Source organism: Hippichthys cyanospilos, chromosome 17 (assembly GCF_059441005.1).
Source record: "Hippichthys cyanospilos isolate Australia breed blue-spotted pipefish chromosome 17, RoL_Hcya_1.0, whole genome shotgun sequence".
NCBI classification, from domain to species: Eukaryota; Metazoa; Chordata; class Actinopteri; order Syngnathiformes; family Syngnathidae; genus Hippichthys; species Hippichthys cyanospilos.
Window position 1 is genome coordinate 2,795,887 of NC_142385.1, and position 27,907 is coordinate 2,823,793.

The 27,907-nt window shown below is 38.2% G+C and overlaps 1 protein-coding gene across 1 annotated transcript in view; it reads left to right on the plus strand.

Moving 5' to 3' along the window:
* Positions 1 to 27,907, plus strand: part of jmjd1cb (jumonji domain containing 1Cb) — a 142,772-nt gene that overhangs the window by 76,680 nt on the left and 38,185 nt on the right. Inside the window, exons 2-5 of the mRNA XM_088438870.1 lie at positions 1,660 to 1,857; positions 17,466 to 17,579; positions 27,342 to 27,447; positions 27,570 to 27,694. Of these exons, the coding sequence (XP_088294996.1) occupies positions 1,660 to 1,857; positions 17,466 to 17,579; positions 27,342 to 27,447; positions 27,570 to 27,694 (543 nt within the window). The remainder of the gene's footprint in view (positions 1 to 1,659; positions 1,858 to 17,465; positions 17,580 to 27,341; positions 27,448 to 27,569; positions 27,695 to 27,907) is intronic.

The following is a 27,907-nucleotide window of genomic DNA, read 5'->3' on the forward strand; positions in this document are numbered from 1 at the left end:
ACATCTTATTGATTAAAACACATTTAAACCTGTGACGATTTTTTGTCCTGCAATCGGCACACTTAATTTCATGTCAGCTGTTTTTCCCGACGTGAATTGAGCTGGGTGGAGGCGGAGGGGAGGTTGAGTGTGTTGTTTTTATTAGGCACCACACTTAAAGCTTGTTCGAGCGTCAGTTCACCGTTGGTTACAACTCACAGAATTGCAACAATGGCGCTGTCCCAAAGCATGTCGGGAGGTCGCCGACTAACATGACATGCAGTTTTGTCAAGCAACCATTATGTGGCACTGTGATACCACCCGTAAAAGGGTGCAGAGATTAACCTCTTGAGTTAATACGGCAATGCACATAGGCTATTGGTCTTACAGTGTTACAGTAACTCTTTCAGTCATGGTGCAAATCACGGAGATACTAAAACATCATCCTCTTATTTCTTCCTTTACCGCTGCTAGTAATTTTAGAAGCTATGTCTAACAGATAAAGTTTGCAAAGTCTTCAAAACATTCCGTTTTTCACACATTTTCTCTACTTCCTTCCATCCTGTCCCATCAAGCTAGATAAAGGCGTTCGGCCAATAGCATATCGGCATTTCTGTGATTGACGTGTGACGCCGGCCAATAGCATCTCCGTGAGTGAGACCGGGTGACCTTAATCGACCAATAGCATATTGGCGTCTCCTTGACTGACTGATAATTATTCGCACTTTTTTTTAAACGGTTGGAATGTATTGACAATTAATTAAAAAAAAACACACATTTAAACCAATGACAATTCTTTGTCCTGCAATCGGCACATTTAATTTCATGTCAGCTGTTTTTCCCTTTAGCTGTACAAACACTATACTTAAATGGTAATATATTTAGACACCGTGAGTGAGACAGTCAGTGTGAGGTTGTAAGACCAATAGCGTTCACGTTACCGCCACAAGTATCCGTTAATGGATTGTAGATGACGCAACTGCTGAATATGTTGACGCAGTTAGGCGAGAACATTTCTACATACTCAATGGCTGGTTTGTCGGGATGCTCGTAAGACGAGAGGTTTGCTCGTAAGCGGAGGACAAAATTCTCCCTGATCCACGCTCGTAAGGCGAATTGTTCGCAAATCAGGATGCTCGTAAGCCGGGGGCTGACTGTATATATATATATATATATATATATATATATATATATATATATATATATAAGTCTTCATAACTGGTCATTTTATGTTTTTGTAATTCACATTCTAGAGCTTCCTAATACAATTTTCTCAGTACAAGAACTTCCTTTGCTTATATTCCCGAGAAACCACAGTGAAGGTTAATTTCATAGCAAAAAAAAAAAAAAAAATATTTACACAAAAAAAGACATTTACACAGTATGCCACTCAGTTAAAACTGAGTGTTTCCTATGTACTGTATATTGTGACTTTTGGATGTTTTGTGAACTGAACCAAATTTGTTCAAACTATTTAGTTCTTGATTTGCAAATAGGGGCATTCATAACCTGACCATCCTCACTCATTCATTCAATTTCCACTCTTTGTTTCAAACTTTTTTTTTTTAATCATGATTAGTGGAATTTTTGTGATGTTTGCACTGCATTCATTCATGTAGCCATTAAGGATTACATTTGTCACGGGCTTTGTTTGTGATACATTTGTGCTGTGTATTGCAGGTATATGTGGAATTTGATGACCAAGAATGGGAGAAAAGAGAGTGGGTGAAGGTCTATGACGATTTCCAGCTGTTTCTACTCGAGCACCAGCTGGTCTGGGCCAAGAGGAAGGAAGGAGCAGGAGGAGCAGGAGCAGGTGGAGGAGTAGGTGGCCTGCTGCAGGGAATCAAGGCTAAACACATACAGTGGCCTGCCCTGGTAAGAACGTTGTTTCCTATTTTTAGAAATGACACTGCCACCGTAGCATTCAATGCTGTGAGTAGAGCTCCCCTTGGGTCTTCATTTTAACCACTTTAGCATATATGCGAGCTCTGAAGGATTTTAAAAATTGTATTAATTTAATTTCCAGGAACCTTGTTTATCTTTCTTTGTAAGTGGCTGTCTTGGAAAGTGGCAGTCTTGCCAAATCATAATTTTCATTAGTTTAGTCACGCCTGGTGCTTATTGGCCTGTACAGTATAGTCTAATTACATAATTACGTGATGTTTTATGCTTTATTATTCAAATTATTTGTAGCTGTGAATAGTTACGATTCTGATGAGGATTGTTTTCAAGATCATGGTCAAGAAAGATGGCCATCCTGATTGGTAAATTAATTTAAGATTTACATGACTATTACAATTAACATTAATGAACTGAGCAGGCCGGATTGTGAGGAGAACCTTACTCAAAGGCATCTCCCAGCATCAAGTTTTCATTATTAATATTTATTGTTTAATGTGTAATATTAGCACTTAGCATCTATTGCATCATGTTGAGTATTAACTGGGGCTCCTCCTAGCTGTGGTCCCATCTCAAGGTTTTTTTATTTTTCGTAGATTGAGGTTTTGAGTTTTTCCTTGCCCTTCTGGGAGCTTTTGTGCATCGGGATGCCATTGTGCATTTATGATGTTCTCTGATTCTCTGATTCTCTGATTATGATGTTCTGTGATTCTTTCACTTGTAAAGCCCTTAGAGCAGTGTTTCTTAACCTGGGTTTCAGGATCCATGGTCGTGTCATTGTATTTACAAGATGTGAAAGATGTGAAATTTTGTCCGTATTGCACAGTTCAAATCAATTCTTTGCACAGTTCAAATAAATTCTTAGATGATGTTTTACCCAAACATGGTATTTTGAAAGATTCAAAGAGATTTTATCGTCACATGTATAGTACTATAACACAGTGTAGTTCTTACTCTTCCCAAGCTTCTCGTGCTCCCTGAGCAGACTACATTCCATAATCGAGCAAATAGTAATCAAAGATTAGGGAAAACAGCCCTGAGATCGCAGCGATTGACTCTCGTCAAAATTTACCTTTGAAGCCTGTTCATTTGCTTTGTTTCTTGTTGCCTTGGCTTGTGGTTAATTTCGATGCTTCTTTTGTGTTTTTTTTTTTTTTTTTTTTGTGGATTAGGCATGTGTTGTGGTGCGTCACATGCCTAAAGATCAAGCACAAACATATGAACTGTTAAACTAAATAATTTCCAAAACATTATTTTGGGTGCAGCCCACACAGCCCAGTACCAGTTGGTCCACGGACCGTACCGGTCCGCGGACCGGGGATAGACAGCTGTAATAGCCAACTGAGTCATAAGATCGCCATCTAGAGGGCCTCACGTTGAACGTGACGTGAGCAGCCGCTCACTAGAGGAAGGCAATGCAATGCTCAACAAGCAAACTACGCGGTGTTGGCTTTGCCTGATTGCTTGAGCTCAACTGTCCCGACTTGGCCATATTTCTTACTGGGCTACCAGGCGCATGAGCTAACCCTGGCAAATAGATCTGCTGGGAGTGCCTTTTGTTTGCAAAGGATCAATTTGGTGTTTGAAACTACACTGGTTTTGCAAACTTCAATTGTTTAACCAAGGCAGCAACGAGACACCAAAGCACGGCTGGACACATGCGCTACGGAGTTTTAAAACCTTCTTGTGACACCTGAGTGGATATACAGTACTGTACATCTCAGTTCGAAGGTATAGAGAGCTCCTCAATGTGCTATAGTGCGTTTCAAAAACTTTTGTGAACACCCGAGTTGATACACTGTACATCTCAGTGTGAAGAGAAAGTGAGCATTAAGAGGTCAAGATAAATCGGGAGATTTTGAAAAGACTGATCGATTGTGTCTGCCGTTTGTTTTGGTGAGTACAAGCCTTTTCTTTATTTATTCTTTCATTTTTAATATGTTTGTTATTTTATTTTTTTCATATTCAATTAATAGTGAAGAAATAAAATTATATTCTTCTTAACTGTGATTTGTAATTTGGACAATACAATTTGTCGATATTTATTTTAAATTATTATTAATTTGTTAAAGTTTTGACATGATCACATGTAGTGACAAGTTTTAATCGGTGATGTGGGTTTATTGACATTGAAAAACTCTGGAAAATATCCTATGTAGCCCAGTAATGCTTATGTTCATTGAAAGCTGCCTCCAAAATCAATGTCTGCCACTTAAGTATCCATAGCAACTGAAGTAACTGGTGGAATACAACTACACATTCACTGAGCCAGTCATGTGGCACATGCTTTTCTCATGAGTTACTGTATAGTTTCAAAGAAAGTAGGTCAAAGACGATAACAACACCTCACCTCCTACACCAACCATGTGCTCTGCCTCTCCTTGTTTCACCCCCACCCACCACCAGATGGAGCCTTGCTAGTGTAATCTTCTGCCGATTTGTGTGTGCATGTTTAATCGTAGATTGTTTTACCTTAAGCCTGACAAGGACAGCTTGAACAAAAAAAATTTGTCACCTCGGCATTAAATATATAGATTCTTTGTAAGCACCATTCCAAATTTAGTGTGGGTTTCAAATTCAAATTTAGGGTTTCAAGTCTGTTCAATGTTGTCAAAATGATCCATGGACATTGTGATTTATTTGTCTTGCTGGTAGCTGGTGACCACTGCACTGTCTGGTGGGAATGATTATTAGTTATCAATGAATCTGCCCACATCGGTGGATTCTGCATTGGTTGATTTGACCCCTGATCCTGGCAAGCATGTCAAAGAGTCTTTGAGAAAAAACTTGAACCCTGCGGTGCAGCAGCTTCCAATGGCTTGGTTCAAATGGTGACTGTGAGTCTTTGTAAAGTGATTTGGGTACCACATGGTGTAGAAGTTCTTTATGAGTCAATTATATTTACCATTTACATACTATGAATACACAATGATTTTTTTTCATAATTTTACTTGGATTAATACTCAATTTCACATTGACAGATAAAACTTGGTGTGTATTGACAATATTTGAAACTTTGCTTGTGATATTAAAACACAGAAATTTCTATAATACAACAAATCAAACTTTCATCAAACTGTCAACATTCTTTGTAAATATGAGTAGCTGGTTTGGTGAAGGCCCCTGTCAGGTTCAGGCAACCTATAACATTTAATAAAAAACAAACAGGAAGGGAGACAACTAGCTTTTTCTCGTGAGGAGTGCGGACAGATACACTCACCTTCTCAGATCTCCTTCTGGTATAACCGCACATCTTGTCCTGCAATTGGCTGGCACCCAGTTCAGGGTGTCTCCCGACTACTGTTGAAGTGAACTGGGATAGGCATCAGCAAGCCGGTGAAGCTTGTGAGGATAAGCGGCTCTAGAAAATGGATGGATGGGTTTGGTGAAGTTGGTTTTATTGTTAGGATAACTATTTTTCGTTGTTGTATGTGATTTGTCTTTTTTGTATCAAGCAACAATTCCCTTTCACTTTTACCTTTCTCAAAACCAACAAGTCAAATACCTTGTGGTCGGTGCATTTTTTAAAAATGTCTTTTATAGCTGATTATACAGTAGCATTGTCATTGGCTGTATTTATGGTGCTCAATTCCCATGCACATTAAGATCAACACAAATTGCTTCTCTTTTTCTCTTAATTGCTCATACCCAGCCATGCACTGATTCACACTCACACACTTTCCGCATTTCTCTGTCAGATAGCCCATCCCACTCTCACATGTGAGCGAATATTAAGATTCAGAATGTGGCCCGACTCAGTCGCTTTCTTTGGCCCCTTGTGACGTGTTCGGCAATTTCATTTGCGTAATAATAATAATAATAATAATAATAATAATAATAATAATAATAATGCATGGGATTTACATAGTGCTTTTCTGGAAACTCAAAGTCTCTTCATAATGGGCACATTCTTCATGCACTCAAACTATGTTCTGTGCCCACAGTTGCACTGGTACAGGCTATAAATAGCATACATTAGCATGTTCATGTACCTAACCGTATGTATTTGTATTTAGCTGAACTCTCCTCTGTGACTGCCAGACAGTTTATAAGAAACCCTGCAGCTGGAGGGAAACTGTCAAATATAGGTCTGCAACAGCAATTCGATAAAATAGAATTTCATGATCAATTCTTGCTGTTTTATTGTGCTCATATCACTTCAGTCACTTTCTGTCAAATGGATCTCATGAGTGGAACAGGTGCCTCACACCTGTATAACACAGATGAGAATAGCCCAGAAATGGAGAAAGTCCAAACAGAATCCTGCTCTACAACTTTCCTTCTGATGGGAAGCGACATATTGCCTGGGTGCTGGTGTATAGTCATTCAGTTTGACAAACTTGTAAAGTTCATTAAACATGTGTTAGTGGTAATTTGGTAATGGCATAGGTAGAACAGTTGTAGATTGTCTAGCGAGACAAAAGACACTGTAGTAGTCCGTTAACTGGTCAATATTTGGTTATGGTATCTTCTGTTTTGCTGTCTGTTGCTTATTATTGATATATTTGAAGAGACTATGTCGCTGGGCTGGGCTGGAACACCTGGGGATCCTCTAGGAGAGCTGGATAAAATGGCCAGCTAGAGAAAAGTCTGGGCTTCACTGTTGAAGCTGCTGCTCCCCTGACCCCACTCCGGATAAAGCGGACAGTAGGAACGACAACCAATTTAACTGCCTTTGAAAAGTAGCCCAACTTCTCGCCAGCGCATATGGAGCACTCAAGCGCTGTAGTTAGCTGCAAATTTATATGAGGTGCTGCACTAAGCTCTAGCAACAGCGCTGTGTAATAAAATGTCAGTGTAATGAGGTTATTATTTAGTGCCCTGAATTGGGGAATGAATTCCTTATCAGAACAATATTGTGTTGTTTATATGTGAGATGCGACTCCTTTTGGTTTGAAGATGTCGTTGCTAAATTTCGATTCCTAATTATCAGCTCGGAAGAATCAGGCGAAGGAAGCCTTTGTGGGAGCAGTGCAAAACAAACAATAAGTGTAAAAACAAACAATAAAAAATATAAAATCAAGCAAACGACAAGGTTGTGCTATCAGTGAACATTTTAACCTATGCTATAGCTGTATCTGTGTAAAATATGTGAATTGGAGCAAATAATTTAAAAAATAAACCAATATTAGACTCAAGTTATATTCATAGATTACACGTTGCTGCAGTGTCACTTTTTGTGTTCCAATCAATTTTAGGGATGCGGCTATTGAGTTTTTTTGGTATTCAGATTTGTATTATTATTATTATTACAGTCGGCCCCCGGTTTACGAACACCCTCTTTTACAAACATTTCAACTTACGAGCGTGGACCACGGAGTTTTTTGTCCCCCACTTACGTGCAAACCTTTCGTCTTACGAACAATCTGACATGCCGGCCATTGTATTAGTTCAGATATTTTCGCTCTGCTGCGCCAACAAAATCAAAAGACGACGCTGGTCACGGCAACGTTGAACGCTATTGCTCTTACAATGTCACAGTCACTGTCTCAGTCACGGTGTCAGTCACGGAGTCAGTCACGGAGATGCCGATATGCTATTGGTCGATTAAGGTCACGGTCGGTCTCCCTCACTGAGATGCTATTGGCCGACGTCACGTCAATCACAGAAATGCTAATATGCTATTGGCCGAACGCCTTTATCTAGCTTGATGGCACAACTGGTCGGGATGGAAGGAAGGAGAGAAAAGGAGTGAAAAACGGAAGGAAGGAATGTTGTGAAGACTTTGCAAACTTTATCTGTTAGACATGGCTTCTAAAATTGCAAGTGGCGGTAAAGGAAGAAGTAAGAGGATGATGACAATAGAAACCAAGCAGGAGATAATAAAAAAATACGAAGGAGGCGCATGCATAGTTAACCTTGCTCGTGAGAATGGACGGAACCGCTCGACAATCTTCTAAGGGCAAGACTTTCCTTGCCGGGGGACAGACCTCGCTCGACAACAAAATGGAGAGGCTTCTTCTATTATGGATTAAAGAGAAGGCAATCGCCGGTGATATGTTTTAGTTTGAGAAAACTTCTTGTTTAAGAAAATAAATAAATAAATTCTGCGGGTTGGTCTCTGCTCACCTCCGTCTCCACTCAGCTCAAATCACGTCGCCCCAGAGGAAAATGTCATTTATCCTTTGTGTAACCATGTTAATAAAATTAACTACACAGTAGGTTATGGTACTAATTTTAAATGTGTGTTTAAATACGTGATGGTTTTATCTCTGATTTAACCACGCGTTGCCAGCCAATGTGTACGTACAATTGACATCGTTTTATTACTTCAACAAAATCATCTGCTCACGCATGACACGGAAACGCTGATATGCTATTGCTCTTACAATGTCACAGTCACTGTTTTCAGTCACGGTGTCAGTCACGGAGATGCCGATATGCTATTGGTCGAACGCCTTCATCTAGCTTGATGGCACAGCTGGTCGGGACGGAAGGAAGGAGAGAAAATGAGTGAAAAACAGAAGGAAGGAATGTTGTTAAGACTTTGCAAACTTTATCTGTTAGACATGGCTTCTAAAATTGCTAGTGGCGGTAAAGGAAGAAGTAAGAGGATGATGACAATAGAAACGAAGCAGGAGATAATAAAAAAAAAAAAAAAAATACGAAGGAGGCGCACGCATGGTTAACCTTGCTCGTGAGTATGGCCGTAACCGCTCGGCAATCTTCTAAGGGCAAGACTTTCCTTGCCGGGGGACGGACCTCGATCGACAACAAAATTGAGAGGCTTCTTCTATTATGGATTAAAGAGAAGGAATCGCCGGTGATGTTCTAGTTTGAGAAAAGTTCCCGTTTAAGAAAATAAATAAATAAATTCTGCTGGTTGGTCTCCTCTCCCCTCCGCCTCCACCCAGCTCAAGTTACGTCGCCCCAAAGGTAAATGTCATTTTTCCTTTGTATATGTTCTTTAATTTAACTGTACAGTAGATTATGTTACTCATTTTTAATATGTGTATAAAGTCGTGATGTCTTTACCTAAGGTTTTTGCACGCGTTGCACGCATTAACTAATTAACATAGGTTTGGATTGCCCGTCATACGAGCAGTTCAAGTTACGTGCGTAGCCGCTGAACGGATTAAGTTCGTAACACGGGGGCCCACTGTATTATTATTATTGTTATTATTATGTTGCTGTTGTTTTTTTTTTTTTTTTACAGAAAATCCAAATTGAATGTCAAATATTAGGATAATAATAAATCACATCTGTATTTTTTGCTTGGAGAAAATTAAAAAACAAAACAACATAAATTATTTCGATATGATTATAAATGACTAGAACTTTCCTTTTCTCCTCCTGCCTTTCTTCTCCTCCCTATAAAAAAATGTAACTATATTAGATTAATTAATAGTGCAAGAGTTTTTTTTGTTTGTTTGTTTTTTGTTTTTAACACAATGATTTTATGTATTTGTTTTTAGTTCATATAGCCCAACCTCACTCTGAGGCAGTGGGACAAAGTAAAAGAGAGTGAGTCATATAATGTGGTGAGAAAGAGGCAGAGTGTAGTGTGTGTTGTTGGCCAAGGCTGGCTTTGGTCCCTCCCTCTCCCTGTCTCTTCTCTCTCCGTCTCATTCCCTCTCTTGCTCCTTGTGTCACCAGCCGTTAAAATGTCGGTTCTATAGCTTGTCTTCTGCTTCGCTTTCTCTCGGTCTTGGCCATCTGTCTATTTTTTTCCTTTTATTTTTTTTTACCATAAGACACACACCCCGTTTAGATTTTGTTCCAGTGTAAATTTTTTCCTCCTTTTTTTAACCATATGACAAAAGACCTTTTTTTTCCCCCTGCAGCTGCATTTTATAACCTCATCACTTCATCTTGTTTTTTCCTGCTTCTCTCTTTTGCTTAGCTGAAAAGCTTTTGGGGTTTTTCCAAGGATTTTTTTTTATGTTTGAAGACCAAAGGGAGAGGTAATCTGCCAGTTTTTCTTCCTTTCCATAGATCACAGTCTTCTTTTTGAGTCAATGGAATTCAAACCATTTTGGACAAAAATGCATTAAAGTAACCGGTTTCCAAAAATAGTCTCTATAGTATTGGTGTGCCATTTAGCAAATGCTCTCTACAGAGAAATTGTAAAATAATCAGAATGTGAGTTGTGCTCCACGGCTTGTTTTCATTCATTATGTGAATGTACACTACAGTGGATGCTGAAGCTCTATTAAAAGGGGATTTTCCATGGAAGTGTGACTCAAATTTACTTTACTATTAGGTTCATGTTCAGGAAATACTTGATAAAAGTTAAACAACATCTTACATGGTTTTTGGTGTATTTTTTTAATCATACATCAACAAATCGTAGTCCTAAAGAGAGACTCCATGGCTAGAAGTCAAGTCATCCCATATAAACGATGAACAGATCATAGCAAATATAACATAGCGTGGGTTCTCTCTATGCAGTCCAGCTTCCTCCCACTCTCCAAAAAACATGCATGGCAGGTGTATTGGACATACTGAATTGTCCTTAGGTGTGATTGGGCGCGGGAATAGTTATTCATCTCTGTGCCGTGCAATTGAATGGCAACAGGTTTAGGGTGTCCCGAGCCTACTGCCGGAAGTGCAGTTAGCTGGGATAGATGCTAGCAAGTCTGCGATCCTCGTAAGGATATGAATGGGATAAGGATAAGAAATGGATTGATCATACCATGTTTCGAACTTCTATATTTTAATCTTTCCACAGTGAAATATAGTGTATGCATATAAATTAATTTCGGCACATAGGCTGTTTAATTTCTTACTAAATACGAGTTTTATAGTAAACAGGAAGTTAAACATCTTGTTTACTAAAGCCATACCTCTCTTCATCTGGCTGTGTCGCACCCTCCTTGTTGTTGTTAGGCCATAAAACATCCATCCATTATCTGCTTACTACCCCAGCAAAGGGAACGAAAGAGCCAAAACTGTGTGTTTATTGATATTAAAATACGAAACAGTGTCAAGAGGCCGCACTCAATTAACTAAATCAAATGTTGTTGTTTATTTGGTGGACTCAGTGCAAAATCTCTCCTCATCAACTTACGAACCAAAACAAAACTGAAAGACATGGATGAGCTCGGCATATATTTACTCTTGTACGGGTGGTACAAGGGTTTGCTCATGAGGTCTTTCTCAAGTCATGTTTATCTACTCGTGCGAGGCCGGTGCTGAGCACATATCAAGCAAGGAATGTAAAGAAATGCATCAATGAAGGGAAATAACACTTTGTTTAGGGTGAGAAATCAACATATGTAACATGGCTAAAATCTAAAAAAAAAAAAATGAACCGCCATGATACAGCCCCTTTTAAAATGCTAATTAAGATAAACATTTCATTGCTTGTTACATTAGGTCAGTATAATGAATGTGTTGCGCAAGATTGTTTGCAGAATGAAGTTCAGGTCCTAAAACCATATGCTAGCCACCTTCAATGAGGAGAAAGTGTTGCTCTTTACAGTTAAGGACACTTTCTCTCATAATAAAAGCTGTTCTATACTAATGCTGTACTCAGCCTGTAATTCCTGTGTACATGTATGTATGCTTGCTCACTATTTCCATATCTGTGCGCCCAAGTACCGTAATTCCCCAAATATAACACACTCTTTTTTCCCAAAAATGAAGGCCAAAAGTATGGGTGCATCCTATAAACGGTAACGTAAACTTTTTTTTTTTTTTTTTTACTCCATTGAAGGAAGATTGATCTGTCAGCCACATAAGCCGAGTTTTGAAGCACAAATGTGCATTCTTACATTAGCCATATTCTTACTTAACAATAATTAGCATAACAGGACAAGCTAGAGGGTTGGACATCAGTTGGCTGCTAGCAGGCAGTAGCTGTTGCAGCTAAGAGCAGCTAGTGGTAGCTGAGGCTGTTACTGCATTTTTCCAGTAAAAGAAGCGAGCTAACTGAACCAGCGTCCAAGTCTATCCTTGTTCACACACAGGAATATTACTTAAACGGAGAGGATCATGTGAAGGTTATGATGTCTCCATCTGATTCACTTAAGAGTTCATCAGTCACTACTTTCAGAGAACACCAAAAGGCATTTCATTTGACTTGTTTACCAACCGTGGTCTGCTACTCGGACAGGGAAGAAAATAAAAATGCCATTGTGTGGTATAGTAATATACTGTGTATATATATATATATATATATATATATATATATATATATATATATATATATATATATATATATATATATATATATATATATATAGTGTTTGCGCGTGTGTGTGTGTGTGTGTGTGTATAGAAGGGCAGTAGCAATTGCAGCAGCCTCAACCGAAAGCCTGCTGAATGAGCATAGCAACGCGATATTTCAAGGATGGTGTGAACGCAGCAAGAGAGTGGGACGTGATGACGACAAAACTGGCTTCACGGGCGCACTTTCATCTTTCAATTCCAGCTTAGAAGCCTTTAGATGGCAATGTTTCCCACTTGTTTACATGACCAAAGCCTCTGCTTTTCTCAGCCCCTAATATACCATGCTAGCTGTCAATTGAGACCCCTTTTAAAAAGTCAGATTGGCAAAAAACTTGAATGTATTTTGATTGCTAGGTCCACTCACTTCGAGTAATTTTGATACTTTTAGCAACCTCCCATCAGCACCACGGTGAAATGGCGTTGAGTTTCTCACCTGATTCCTAATACGTATGTACCTCGCTACCTGTCAAATGAGACCCATTTTGGAAAATCCAACTGGCAAAAATTTTAATAAATTTGGTTTGAAATGACCAAAAATGACATTTAGACGGCTAAGTCCATACTCCTTTCGAGTGATTCTTGTACTTTTGGACTCTTTTTTTTTTTCTTGCAAAACAACTTAAATCCTTTTGTAGGTGTTGTTACAGACCTGTTGTAGTATGTGCTTGGTTTTAAGTAGGCTTTATTTTTTTTTCAGTGGTTTGCCCTCAGCAAGTAAGTTAGCTGTCTTGCCGCGTGTGCCAAGTTTTTGCCATGTCTTGCGTGAATTTGTTTTAATTTTTATTTACTTTATTTATTTTAGTTTATGAACTATTATTTTTAAATGTCAAGGCTTGTTTGACATTTTATTTAAAGCAGTTCATATACTGCTTGTATGAAAAAGTGCAATAAATAGACACGATCGTGCAACCTTAATGTGTGCTCATAGATATTTTTTTCAGTCTTTGTTAATATATATAGGCCATAGATTTTTTTTGACAAACATTGCTCAATATATCACAATACACCTTTGCTGTGTCGCAATATATAGTGATACAGTTTTAAGACCCAGTATCCTGCACAACGAAGGACACATGTCTGAATACCTTTTACATCTTAACTGAGTACATCCTGAATATGAACTACTTTCATTTAATCTGTCTCAGGGGTGTTTCCTCACATACTCTTGACGATGTTGATGTGTTAAAACAAAAGACTGTCTCCAAAAAAACTAAATATTTTTGAGTTTTGATATTTAGAAATAAATAAATCTACCCACACACTAAAATAGTCTCCATCCACTCCTGTTACTTTGACTATATTCAGTTCTGTAAATAAAACTGAAGAACTGAGGAAATGATGAATCATATGTGTGGGTTGTTAAGTGGAATGGACTTACTGTATCGCTGAAGTTAACTCAAAATTTAGAATTGTGTTTCTTGTTAATTTAGAAAGACTGAAAATGGGAGTGAATGAATGAGTGACTAACATATTGAGTGAGATGGGGAGTCCTTAAAGTTTAAAACTGTAAACAAAATGAAGTATTACCAAGTGAGATTATGTAATAATTCATCCATTCGCTATTCAATCATCCTTCATGCAAACATCCTGTCAAAAAAGTCCCTAAATACCTTTGAGCTGGAAATGAGTACTGTTGATGTCATCAAGTATCCTGTACTGTACACTCATCCAGAAGACTGCTAAATAAAGTGCTGTAACATACATATGAACTTTTTAGGCCACCAAGTAAACTGCTCTCACTGTGAACTGGAAATATCTATTGACAGACAGAAATAGTCACAGACAGACTAACACACACACAAACCATCATGTTGTTTTTGACACTACCTCCCAGGGGTGCAGAGAGCGGGTTTATAGTCTTCATGTTTCCCTTCTGTCATCGGTCTGTGACAGACTGACCTTGTTATGTAATCGTAAAATCATAGCCACAGATACCCTTGTTACACATGCTCACAACCTCAGAAATTCCAGCCCATTGATATATGGTGCTCCTCAATGTGATGTTATGATAAAGATTAAAATGAGGCCCATAGCTTAAATATAGGTTTGATGAAATACAGGGTGTTGCAAAATGGTTGACCCCATTCAAAAAGCCCATATCTCAGAAACTACTTGATGGATCTTAATGAAACTAAATACAGTGATCCCTCCTACTTCGTGGTCTCAGATATCGCAGTCTCAGTACTTTGCAGGTTTTTGCAGGAAAAATTAAAAATATTTCAAAATAAAAAATAATTTAAAAAATGCGCAAAAATAGAAAAAAATGAAAAAAAGCAAAAAAGTACATTATACAGTACTGTATTCATCAAATAACTAAGTAATATTAGTTAATAACTATGTTAAGAATTCTTCAAGCGTTAGAGTTCGTGACGTTTTTTTATCTTATTTCGAAATGCATGCTTTTAATTTGTTTGGTCGCGCTGCATTTCCGTTTCTTGTTTTACGTTCTCTGTGCGTATTCGGCTCGTTACGGTGACATAGTGAATGACAACGTAAGCTCATATTTATAGTTTATTATCATTTATGTTGATAACACACGCTACTGCCTATGTTTAGTAAGCGATGAGTGTTTATTCTGTTTATGTGTTCGTTTGTGTAGAGGTTGTACTTTATAGTTAGCAGTTGTTGTTAGTTGTTGCTAATTCGCTAATGCCGGCTAAAAATACAGTAAATTCATAGATTAAAGTTCGGCAAGTGTTTATATGCTCGTTGACAACTTTAGCGTTGTTGTTGATTTAGTATTCAACAGATACTACATGATACACCATATATGAGCCAAAATAAATGTGAAGTTCAACGTGATGACTTGCGTACTCTTTCACCGGACTCTTGGTGCAGATAACCAGTCCTGAGAACAAATTCTCAACAAACTAAGTAATATTAATTATTTAATGAATATACAATAAAGTTAATAATGTTGATAAGGATAATGTAATGTTAAATAATAGGAGAAAGGAAGTAAATTACGCAAAAAATACATAAAAAAACAGATTGTTTATGGTTACTGCGGCTATATTGGGACGTACATAGAAATCTTGGAGCTGATACCCTACTTCACGGTTTTCAGACTTTGTGGGGGGTTGACACCCCCCATTAACCGCGAAGTAGGGGGGATCACTGTTCACTTTATGTTGAGGGTCATTAGTTTTATTGGTTAAATTAATAAAGTAAAGTACAAATATTTGTTGGTTCTATAACAGTTTTTCATAAATCTTCAATATGAGCACTGCCTGTGACTCTGCACACATTGATAACCGTCCCGGTGATTGAGGTATGCATAAAGCATGCAGCCCTTTTCTTGAAATTTATGGTGCCAAGTCCTAATTTGTTTTGTAGTTGGTTCCTCCTTTGCAAAATTTGTGAAGAAGGCACGCTGCACTGTCTTCGGTGACTGAGTCCAAGCATACTCTAACACGCAAAATGCCTTTTCTTTTGAAGTGAACGGCATTTCTTAACCTGAAAAGATAGAACTGCCAAACGTTACACGCAAAAACATGGAACGTTTCTACACAAGCTGTGAAAATTTGAGGTAATTCCAATGAAAATTGGCAAAATTAATGGCCTATGAAATTGGGTCAAACATTTTGGAATGCACAAACATTTTAAGAAGTACTGCATCTAATGATCAGTTTAATAATTATTACCGTATTTTCTGCACTATTAAGCACACCAGATTATACAGTGCACCTTCAATAAATGGCTTATTTAAAATAAATAAATAAATAAATCATTTATAAGGTGCACCAGACTTTAAGGCGCAGAAAGTAAGAGCTACAGCAGTGGCTCGGGATGCATTTGCATGCTATTATACACCCACTAAATGGTGCTGCGCCCAAGGGAATGACAACAATCAGATAAGTCAACTTAAACTTTATTAATAGAATATGCAGTGGTATGAAAAAGTTTAAGCACCTCTGATCATTTTCAAGATTTTCCTTTATAAAATCCTTTCCTGTGTTGAGCGCAAGGTGATGCCAGATGACTGGAGAGAAAAGACTTTGTTTTTGTCATGTGAAGTACTGATACTGAATCCATACGACTTGAACAAAATTGCCAGTACCTGCACTGGCCACACAACCCCACAGCACGATGGAACCACCACAAAATTTTACTGTGGGCAGCAAGTTTGTCTTGGAATGCTGTCTTCTTTTTCTGCCATGCACACAGCCCTTTGTTATGGTCAAATAACTCAATTTTAGTTTCATCCGTCCACAGTACCTTATTCCCTGATGAAGCTGGCTTGCCCAAATGTGCTTTTGCATACCTCAAGCAACTCTGTTTAGGACATGTGCGCAAAAAAGGTTTACTGCTGAGCAGTTGGAGATTTTAAATGAGGTCTCTTTGATGTCCTTCACCATCCGAATGTGTTTAATCGTGTTAGTATATGCAATATAGTTTTATTTTATTTTATTTTATTTTATTTTATTTTATTTTATTTTATTTTATTTTATTTCTTTATTTATTGTGTTAGCAAGTTAGCAAATGCACGTTCGCATCAGGCACTGTTCGTTCAAGGTCGCAAACATTCACCAAACTTTTACCCAGTTTGAATGTTATTTTATGTGGCAAGGAAACGTGTTCAAATTTTCCTTGCAAATAGAACAAGCGCTGCCAAATGTCTGACCAACATTTGGCAAACATTTGCTACTTTGAACAAACCCTAACAAGATCACAACGTTCGCTTTTCAGTGGATAGTGGCTCAAGGCAGGCACTGCTTTTTAACTAATATTTATTTGATTTTACTTGAACTGATGCGCATCCCTAGTAGACACGCCTTATTGAAGTAAATAAATCATTTTACAAAAGAAACAACAAGAAAAGAAATGCTGTTGTTGACCTGTGAGGGTCCTGGTGAAGCCTGTTTTTTGGTTTGTGTGAATACAAATCTGCGCATTTCTCCCTGAACACACAGAGCGCTGGCTTAAGAAACTTTGATTACATCAAGTTAAAACTGCTTTCTCACCCCATTTTAAGACTTACTCATTTAAAAGGACTTGTTGATATGCACAGATTGCAAGATTGTTTTACTTGTTTGTCATTTACAGTATAAATGATTTGTACGTTAGCATTTACATTGTAGCTCTGAAGAAAGAAAATGTGATAATTTTTGCTGCTTTCTTTCTGATATTATGATCTGTGTTTATTGAATATGCAGCACTAAAGTGGCGAGTACTGTCTTTAAACTGTCTGACTTCATTTATTTATTCTTCACCCTGGAGCTCCTTTTCCTCCTTTCCCATCCAGCTTTCTTCTTGCTGATGTAATTTTTATTATAGGTGTCATCTATTTTCTTGTTAATTCAAATTGACTTTTGATGTACAATAATAATTTGTGTTCTCCATCCCATAATGCTACTTAGTTTGTTTGTTGATAAATGGCTGTTTTTTTTTCTTTTTCTTCCTCAATGCAGGCGTTTAAGCCAGTAGTGGGTAAGAGCCTGTTGTCATCAGTAACAGCGGTGGAATTCTTATTAGACCGGCACCTGGACTTCCTGTCTGACCATTCAGCCTACCAACCATATCAGGTAAACAGTACGGTACAGTAAACGGTATTCATCAATAAAAAAGATCTCATAGATTTGACAACGAATGCCATTACTCTTAAAGTAAAAAGCTACCTACATCCTTCAGAACATCAATCCACAATGCTGTGGTGTGTACAATTCACAATCAATACAAAACCTTTGAACAAATCCCATTACTGTCACCAGGCATGCTGATGCAAACACAGGAGACGTCCTTTCATTGCTTCTGCCAGTCTTTGTAAGGTCACTCTTCCCTTCATACATAATGCTCAAGTACCCAGGCTTAAAATCTGATTGGCGAAACAAACAGTGATTTCACCCATGTATGTGGGTTACGAAGGTGAAGGATATATAAAGTGCTTTAATTAATCTAAATTAGGGGTGGGCAATTTATTTTTTACTTGCAAGTCTACAAGCTTTACAAGGGAGACCATTACAAGTGTTGTATGTACTGTGCAAACATCCTAGCACAGATAATTGTACAACCCGATTTACTACGTGTAAGGACTGTGCCTTTCAAAAGTGTAAAATAGCGCCGTCACATAATCGGGTAATCCCCCCTCCTCACACACATAACACACACACACACACACACACAAATATTTTATTACATTTAAGTTCACTTAAGTTGATTTGAAGTTGAATGTGTGTCTTTAAATACTGATGGTGATGCTAAACGGTTAGCAATCCCATTAGCACTAGCCTGCTCGCTATTACATTCAACAAACACTAACTACCATTTAGTTTACACCAGGGGTGTCCAAATTCAGTCTTCGAGGGCCGCTGTCCTGCATGGTTTTCCTGCTTTCTTTGCCTGACACACCTGATTAAAATGATCAGGATTATCATCAGACTTCTGTTTATGACCTTATCATTTGAATCAGGTGCGTCGGGGAAAGAAACCTAGACAACATGCAGGTTACCCGGATGAGGACCCGGATTTGGACACACCTGGTTTACACTCACATACAGTAATGGTATATACTGTATATACAGTATATACAGTAATGGTATATACTGTATGTGGTGAACCCTCGTTTGGATTAGACATCGAGATGGACAGGACTGGGGAAACAGTCAGTCAATTAGTTCACAGGCATTCCAACAAGACACGTGACTGGCTTCCGGCGGGACATCGTCCAATGAGGGCACGAGTGGATTACAATTCTTTATTGATTGATGTTTAGAGCCAGTCAAGTGTCTTGTAGTAGTGACATGCAGTAAAACCTTCACAGTCTGTCTTTCTGCAATACAGACTATTTTTTAAATGATAAAAAAAGCGAAACACTGATCGTGCGAAATATAAAGCGGGAAGGGGTGAAGGTTCACTGTAAGTACCTTACATATGTTATAGACTTTAAAGTCACTTACAGATGATGCTACAAGTAAACTTGTGAGTGGAGCTGCCTGCTGTGAGGTGAATAATTTCCTGTTAGTGTTCATCTTTTGCTGCTTGCTCCTTCCTCTTTTTGACAAGCAGACTGAGCACATTTTGTGCTTGACTGCTCTCATTGGGCTCAACACACAGGAAGTGATCTCGCTTGCTCTCAATTCATAAGAAAGCAGGGCAACAAGGCACTCCCAATGACGCAACGGGTGACATTGTCGACATGGAGGCTTGCAACGCGTCACTAGAATGTTGAAAAAAGTTATACTTCTGTCACCGTTGCTGAGTGCTACAACCAATCCTCAGCGCTTTCAATGACGAGTCAGTGAACACGGTGCACGCTACACAGTCACAAGAGTCGCAGGCTTGCTGGTGCCTATTCCAGCTGACTTCAGGCAGTAGGCGGGGGACACCCTGCCAGCCAATTGCAGGGCCCATATAGATGAACAACCATTCACGCACCCAATCACACATAAGGACAATTTAGTATGTCCAACAGTGCGATTAATTCTAGTAAAATATTCAGAATTTTGATTTTGGAATTATTGACTGAAACATCTATGTTGACAATGAAAATGTATAGATGCTAATCAAATTTGTTGTAAACAAGCAACACAAGACAGGGACGTTTGTCGCTGCCATAATTAGGACTGCTTATTGCTTCCCGCCTGTTGAACTTGACTTGAGAAGGTGATGTGGTTTGCATTTCACTCTTTGTTGCGTGCCGTGTGTCGAGCCCAAAATTTTAAGACATAAAACTGAGCCCCTATAGATTTGTTTGTTTGCAGTGACAGGTTACAGTCCTTTCTGAAACGTTCACAGCTGTCTTTCTTTTATTTCTCCTAGATGATTTCTACGATAATAATGTTTTTAATGAAAGCTACTCAATACTGAATTTAAAAAAGCGTTAAAAGCACACAAACAAGATCAGCCATTCGGCCACTAGGTAGTGCACCAAGACAATAAATGGATCCAGCTGTCAAGACGGTCTTTGCATACGAGTGTTTTGTTTTTTTGTTTGTTTGTTTAAGTGCAACAATAGTCGAAGTACTGCTGTGTTATACAAGGTCCACTTGCAATAATTGAATATTACTTTATTTTTGTCACTTTAATTTTTGTATTTTAAATTATCGGAACAATTTTTTGGAGGATGTGTTAATTTCTGTGGCCATTGTTACACTGCCTGCATCTGCAAGAAAGGTCGGCTTAGAAAACGATGGTGCCAACATGTTTCCGGCTGAGTTTCAAGGCAGATGTTTGTCGTCAACCTATTTTAATGTTGACTTACCCGTCTGAGATTGAACAGCTAGCATCACTGCGGTAGCCACCCTCTACGCCTATTCCACTCTGTCCTAAGGCTGTCCAAAACTGTCACTGGGACGTCCCCCAATGACTGTGTACCCAACTCTCACACTGCCACTGTCAGGGAAGAGGTGGTTTCATAGTCTGTTTGCCTACATACTGTATACCTCACCGAAAATAAACAAATTTGATTGCACCGGCTTGATTGACAGTGTGCTGGTAAGAACCATTTCTTTTTTGCCAAAAGCTAGTTGGCGTGGGTTACCAGACTAGTACACTGTGATCCCACGAATATCCATCTATGGTCACTGTTACGTCTAGTGGGGAAACACAAGCATTGCCAGGGACAAGATGAATTGATTGTTTTTTCTTTGTTTTTGTTTTTGTTTTTTTTGTTTTTTTAGCTCGAGCGAGCCTGATCATAAAGCCCCATATGACCCACGAGGTGCAGCTTGCTCATGTCTGACCTAAATTGTACATTTGGCTATAGCAAAGCAAGATTCTAGTTAAAGTGTATCTCTAGTGCTAGTGCTAAACTATGTATAGCATATATTCAGATTCAGATTCACCACAATTTGAGCAAGACAGTGATGTTCATTGAATGTGAGATGAAGGGAAGGAAAAACATCTGTCTTTGTGGCCCTGTCACTTATCCGCCCCCTCCTGACAAGAATGCTTCTATGTCTCTGCAAATGATTAATCAGGAGCTGTTTTGAGAACTATTTACAAAGACAACCTCTGCACAGCTATACTTGTAAGCCGGTAGCAGAGAGGTGGCACACCAATGTTGATATTCGGGTCTTCCTTCCATTGTCTCTGCGCAGCATTTTCTTGGTCAGATTCTGATCAATTTCTCACTGTTTTTCCAGTCAATACTGATGGATTGAAGACATTTTTTGCCAGAATTGAATGTGGAAAATGTGACTCAGGGGCAGTCGGTCTTTTCTTCCGTTGTTTCCCATTCAATACACAACATTTTCTTGGTCAGATTCTGATGAATCTTAATCAGTCTTACACTTTACCAGTCAATACTGATGGATGGTTAAACTGACTGATTCATTAGAACCTCACCAAGAAATTGCCACGCATTGAATAGGAGAACATGGAAGGAAAGACTGGCCGCTCCGCCCTCTGCTGCCAAGTGTGGGATCTTGTCTCAACAAATAGTTTTGACGAGCAATTGTAAGATTGTGTTAATACAGAAAATGTTTTCATGCATTTTTTTTTTAAATAAACCATATAAAATATAGTGTCCTTAAAAGCATCACATGATAAAAAAAACAACTTTATTGTCGTTACGCAGTAAATGTTGCTTCACCTTCAGCCGCAGCTTATGCTTTGTTCATCCTACCAAAATGTTTTCATTTGTTTACAATTTTATCATTAACTTTTGCCTTTATTTGAAAGTTGGCACTGACTGCAGAAACATTTCTCATGCACAAGCTCATACACTTAGGCTCAGCCCTGTGCTCATGGGATTTATTTTGTCAGCCACGGTGACCATGTTCCCCAAAGAATATCCCTACCCACCCAGCAATTGGCCACCACCACCACCACACCTTCAACCTCTAACTTCAAGTGGTCGCCAAGTAGAAATACATAGCAGCCCTCTACCACCAAATAGATTGTTACCTTGCTCACACTAAGTTACTGGTATAAATCATACTTATGACTAAATCATAGGTCTAGCCAAACTTTAAAAAAATAAAATAAAAAGTGTGATTTATAATCTGAAAAAAAGAAACCGGTATTACTGGTTCATTCACATAATGACTGTGGCAATCTGAAATAAAGGAAAGTGGAACTCTCTTCCTGACACATTCAAGGTCACACTTCCACAAATAGTGAAGCAGCAGGCCAGGTTGACCCCTTCAACAGTGATTTCATTGTACAGTTTATGTCAAACAGATTGTAGCCCCCTCCCTTGTAATTCCTCGCTTCAGTCTTCCTGACCAACTGGAAAAACAGAGAGGGGAGTGGCCATAGTTTCATTGCTGTGTGTGTTTGTGTGTGTGACAGAGTGAGTAAGAGGAGGACTGTTTTTACAGCTCTGACGGGTTCAAAGGGCTCCAGAATAGGCAGCTTTGTGTGGTGAGCATGGGTGATTTAGCAAGAGGACAGAGTGCATGTGTGCGTGCATGCGTGCTACGTGAGAGTGAGCAAAAGGGGGTAGAGAATACAAACTCTTACTGCTGACTCAAAAATTTAAACTAGCTGATGTGTGCGCACATTCTCACACACGCACACAAACACACACATGCACACACATGCACACACATGTTGTGAAACAGACCCCAAAGTATTATATCTTTTGTCTGTTCCTACCAGCTGTTTTCAATTTGTCAGTACACTGAGAGCAACAATGTTAGCAATAAACGTCCGTGTCAAACATCTGACCAAATATCAATATGATACTGCATCAGTTTTCCTTATCAGTGAATGTTAAAAGTCTAGAGGATTTGTTTTGCGTTGTGGAGTGGGCTTGAGGATGAACTGCTCAAGTTTCTAGTTAATCAGTCATTTGGTAATGCATATTATTCATTTACTGAAACAGCTGACTGGTCTTTAGACCAGTTGAACACCTCTGCTCCATTGCCACTGCATTTTAACAGGTATTAACAAATATATCAGGCTTTGAATGACTCCAATAAATCTAAACACTTGAACTTAAACACTTTAAACCAGGGGTGTCAAACCAATTTTAATTGTGGGCCAAATTGTACCTCTAGTTTCTGACGGAGCGTCACTGTGATTGTGAAGTCAAATCAATTTTAAACATGATTGTCACATATTTACCTAGTTTTGAGATCAGAGGCCAGTAAAAACTGTTCCAAACAATGATTGGTGACCAAAAAATAATTGTTGTTTCCCCCCCAAAAACTGTTTTTAAAGTTAAAGACAGCTTGCAAATTTGATATTTTAGTCTTAATTAGCATTTCACGGGCCACATGCAATGATGTGGCGGGCCGTATTTGGCCCTCGGGTATTTAGTTTGGCACCCTCAAGCACTTGAATTTTGAACACTTGTACCTTTCTAAACATAGTTTACCACTGTCAACTATTAACTTTGCTTTTCTGTGGTTACTGTTGATTTGAAATGTGAAAATAGTTTACTAAAGGGGAAAATAGCACACTACAAAGCACTGGGATGTTTCATTTTGTGAGTAGCACATTAACAGTAAATTGTTAAAAAAGAGCAATTGGAATTTTAGTACTGCCTTTGGCGGTCTCTAGGGGTGAACTAGAACTGGATTTGATCAACAATCAGCTACTGTCCACTATAAAATTGTTTCATATATTTAAAACAAGTTTGAAATATGAATAGTAATCCTCAACCTGGAGAACAAATAAAATAATAAAATTAGTAACAAAATAGTAATACAATTATTTAAAAGACATTACAATAAATAAATCTACAAATAAATACATACAAATACGTACAAATAAATCTATAATTTAACACTTTTTAACGTCAACAAAAGAAAAAAAGCAATGGGAATCAACTTTCAACAACTTTTAACTATTTCTTTACAGTGTTCATACAGGTTAAAGGTCTGTTGAAAACAGGAACATAGTAACCAAGTGCATCAACATGCCTGAAATAAAACAAAGAAGTTATGCCAATCTTTACTTTATTGCAATTACACTTCACATGAAAAAAACAAAGACTTTTCCTGGCATGACCTCATGCCACCATCGGCAGTCTGACTCACTATTTGAGAAAAACTGATTTTTTAATGTAGAATGTCTATAGTTAATTTTGTTTAGTACTTAGTTTTACCCTAACTCCAGCTCAGGTGTTAACAGCTTGAACATTGTTTTTATTGGATGAAGACTTTTTAAAAGTCAAGAAAAAGCAAACTCAAAAACACAAATAAATTTTGTTTAATGATCCATGAATAAATATGAATAAATAGTTGCATTTTTCATAGCAACGTAGGATGGTGCTGTCCTAACCAAGCCCTTTCGCATGAATTGACAAAGCTTCTTGAATGAGAGACAGAACATCTAATCAGAACAGTCCAGTTGTGATCTATTCAATGCCTTGAAAAGGATATGATGTGGCTGAATCAGAATATTCAATGGTATTTTTAGTCCTTTTTTCTTAAACCTTTCTTAAACAATAGAGACTGTTGCTGGTTTAAAAAAAAAGTTTGTTGTGGCTGAGAAAAGAAGACATTTTAACGTCTATCAACTAACACAACTGATGTAGAAATATCTGATTTGTAATCAGTTCAAAAATTGTACTGAGCAAGCAAGGCTTTATTGTTAAACACATATACACAGGTTAAATACAAATTTATTACAGAGTCAAACAATTAAATAGATGGGATTGAATGCATAGATCCCTATCTCGGTCTCTAGACTGGTAGACTACTTTTTGGAACATGCCAGCCGGCCAAGACTTAGTAAAGTATAGCTAATGGTAAGTGACTTAGTACAGTGATCCCCCCTACTTCGCGGTTAATGGGGGGTGTCAACCCCCCGCGAAGTCTGAAACCTGCGAAGTAGAGTATCAGTTCCTAGATTTCTATGTACGCCCCAATATAGCCGCAGTAACCATAACCAATCCTTTTTTTTTGTATTTTTTGCGTATTTTATTTCCTTTCTTCTATTATTCAACATTACATTATCCTTATTAAAATTATTAACATCATTGTATATTCATTAAATAACTAATATTACTTAGTTTGTTGAGAATTTGTTCTCAGGACTGGTTATTTGCACCAAGACTCCGGTGAAAGAGTACGCAAGTCATCACGTTGAACTTCACTTTATTTTGGCTCATGTATGGTGTATCATGTAGTATCTGTTGAATAATAAATCAACAACAATGTTAATGTCAGTCAACTAACATATAAACACTTGCCGAACTTTAATTTATGAATTTACTGTATTTTTAGCCGACATTAGCAGGTTAGCAACAACTACCAACAACTACTAACTATAAAGTTCAACCTCTACACAAACGAACACATAAACAGAATAAACACTCATCGCTTACTAAACATAGGCAGTAGCGTGTGTTATCAACATAAATGATAATAAACTATAAATATGAGCTTACGTTGTCATTCACTATGTCACCGTAACGAGCCGAATACGCACAGAGAACGTAAACAGAAGAAAAAACGGAAATGCAGCGCGACGCATACATTTCAAAATAAGATTAAAAAAACGTCACAAACTCTCATGCTTGAAGAATTCTTAACAGTTATTAACTAATATTACTTAGTTAATTGATGCATACAGTACTGTATAATGTACTTTTTTGCTTTTTTCAATTTTTATCCATTTTTGCACATTTTTTAAATAATTTTTTTATTTTGAAATATTTTTAATTTTTCCTGGAAAAACCCGCGAAGTAGGAGGGATCACTGTATCTCAGTAGGGGGGGATAGTCTGAACTGAACAGAGACGAACAACTATGCACGCACCCAATCACATCTAAGGACAATGTAGAGTCTCTAATACACCTGCCATGCATGTTTTTTTAATTATTATTTTTTTTATTGGAGTGTGGGAGAAAGCCGAACCCACGGCGGGCTTGGGGGGAACATGCTAACTCCACACAGGAAGGCCGGGTGGATTTGAACTCGGGACTGTGAACTGTAAGGGGCACGTGCTAACCACTCCTCCCACCGAGCTGCCCCTTTATACAAACATTATACATTAACACAAATGTTCATTACAATGTCTTGATTTTAGTGAAAGTACATAGTCATGTGCATAGATGCAGTTGTACTGCAGGAGTACCACAGTAATGTTTGTCACAAAAGACTAAAATTGTGGAAATTCAAGCAAATCGTCATGGAAATGAATTTCTATATGTTGGCAGATCTTGTGTTATTGCTAAAAATGACTGTCGGAGACTGAATTAATTTCACATCAACAAATTGTTAAAAAAAAAAAAAAATGCTGACTTCCCACTGGCGAAACTGCAACTGTATGCTTTTTTTGTGTGTATGTGCTTTGTTTTAATTACAAGTAAAATAAGTTGAAAACATAGAAAAATGTACAGTAGATGGAGATACACTGACGTGTGAAATGAAAGGCAGGTGTTGCCTAATCTGTTCTTTCTGCATCCTCCCAGCTCTTTCTTGAGTCTTTCAGCTTTGTGTTATGTATATAAATTTCCGAAAGCCATAAACATTGTTTTCCGACTATGTCCTAGCTTGTCTTTTAATTATACATTTTCCTTCTAAATTTAACAACATTTGTATTTACCTGCCAATCATCAGTCAGAATCCGTGTGACTGAGTTATGCTTTTTAACCTTGTAACACAATTGTCAAACTCCTGTCCTTGTGGGCCACACCCTCATCATCAAGCTCTGCAGGAGCCTTGTAACGATAATTTGTTGAAGTATGTTGTATGTTGAAGGGGAGAAACATCTAAAACCTGTAGGATGGCGGTCTTTGAGGACCGGCATTTGACACCTGTGCCTCATACAGTAAACACTGCAGAATATCTAGCCTTATTTGTTAAAGTCAAGAAAATTAATTGGCCTCACTGTTTCAATACATTGAGGGGAGTGTAAGTCATCCTCTCGCAGTTCTCTTTGCCATGTGTAGGATTACCAACCATCCCAGAAAATACCAAATCATTCCTTATTGGCTTTTAGATGTCTTAAATGTTTCATTTTCATTAACCTCCAATGCAAATGTCTCTTAAATAGTAAAATTGAAAATACAGACTGAAATAAAACACATGGAATATTCAAGCCAGCTTGATTACCATGACAGGAGACACAGACGGGTGCCTGAAGTGGAACCACACAGCAGTGCTGCTTACATCAATTTTTCGTTTCCCAATGATCTGTGCACATAATTTACATCATATGTACAAGAGACAAAACCGTTGGTGGAAACTGACGCGACTAGGAATTGGGTCATCCTTGGTTAGACAGCATAAATACAATTCACAGCACCTTGAGTCAAGAAAGTACAACAAGTCTTCACTTCTATTGTATTACCTGTTCTAGACCTCCACTGGGCATCCGAATAGGGCCCATAGGCTATGTTGATTAAGTGTTTTTAACATACTGACATATTCATTTTGTTCATCTTTCAGGATGAAGTGGACAGTCAGAATCCAGTGTTAAGAGATAATCCTCAACTCCATGAGGAATTAAAAGGTTGGCTCAAAGACCAGAAAGTGCAGGAAATTTTTATGCAAGGTAAGCTGATGAAATGTATGGTATATTGATAAAACCTTGATGCCTCACAATGTTTTTGTTAAAGAGAAGAATTCAAATTTCTGTTTTGTTAAAATATTAACACATCTCTTTTCCCTTTTTAGGTCCCTATTCATTGAATGGCTACCGCGTGCGTGTATACAGACAAGACTCAGCCACCCAGTGGTTCACAGGCATCATTACACATCACGACCTCTTCAGCCGAAACATGGTCGTTATGAATGATCAGGTACACTCACTTCCATCTGTCAATTTTCTTTTCCGTTGGTCAAAAGTGGGCACATCTTCATCACTGACGGACTGTCCATCAGTCCGTCGCCGACGGCCGACGGAAATGCCCAGAAAATAGCAAATTAAAAATGCCAGAATTGCAATTTTTATATGTTGTTGTAATCGTCGGGATAAGCATTACGTCAGATGTCCGTCATATGTCCTGCCACGC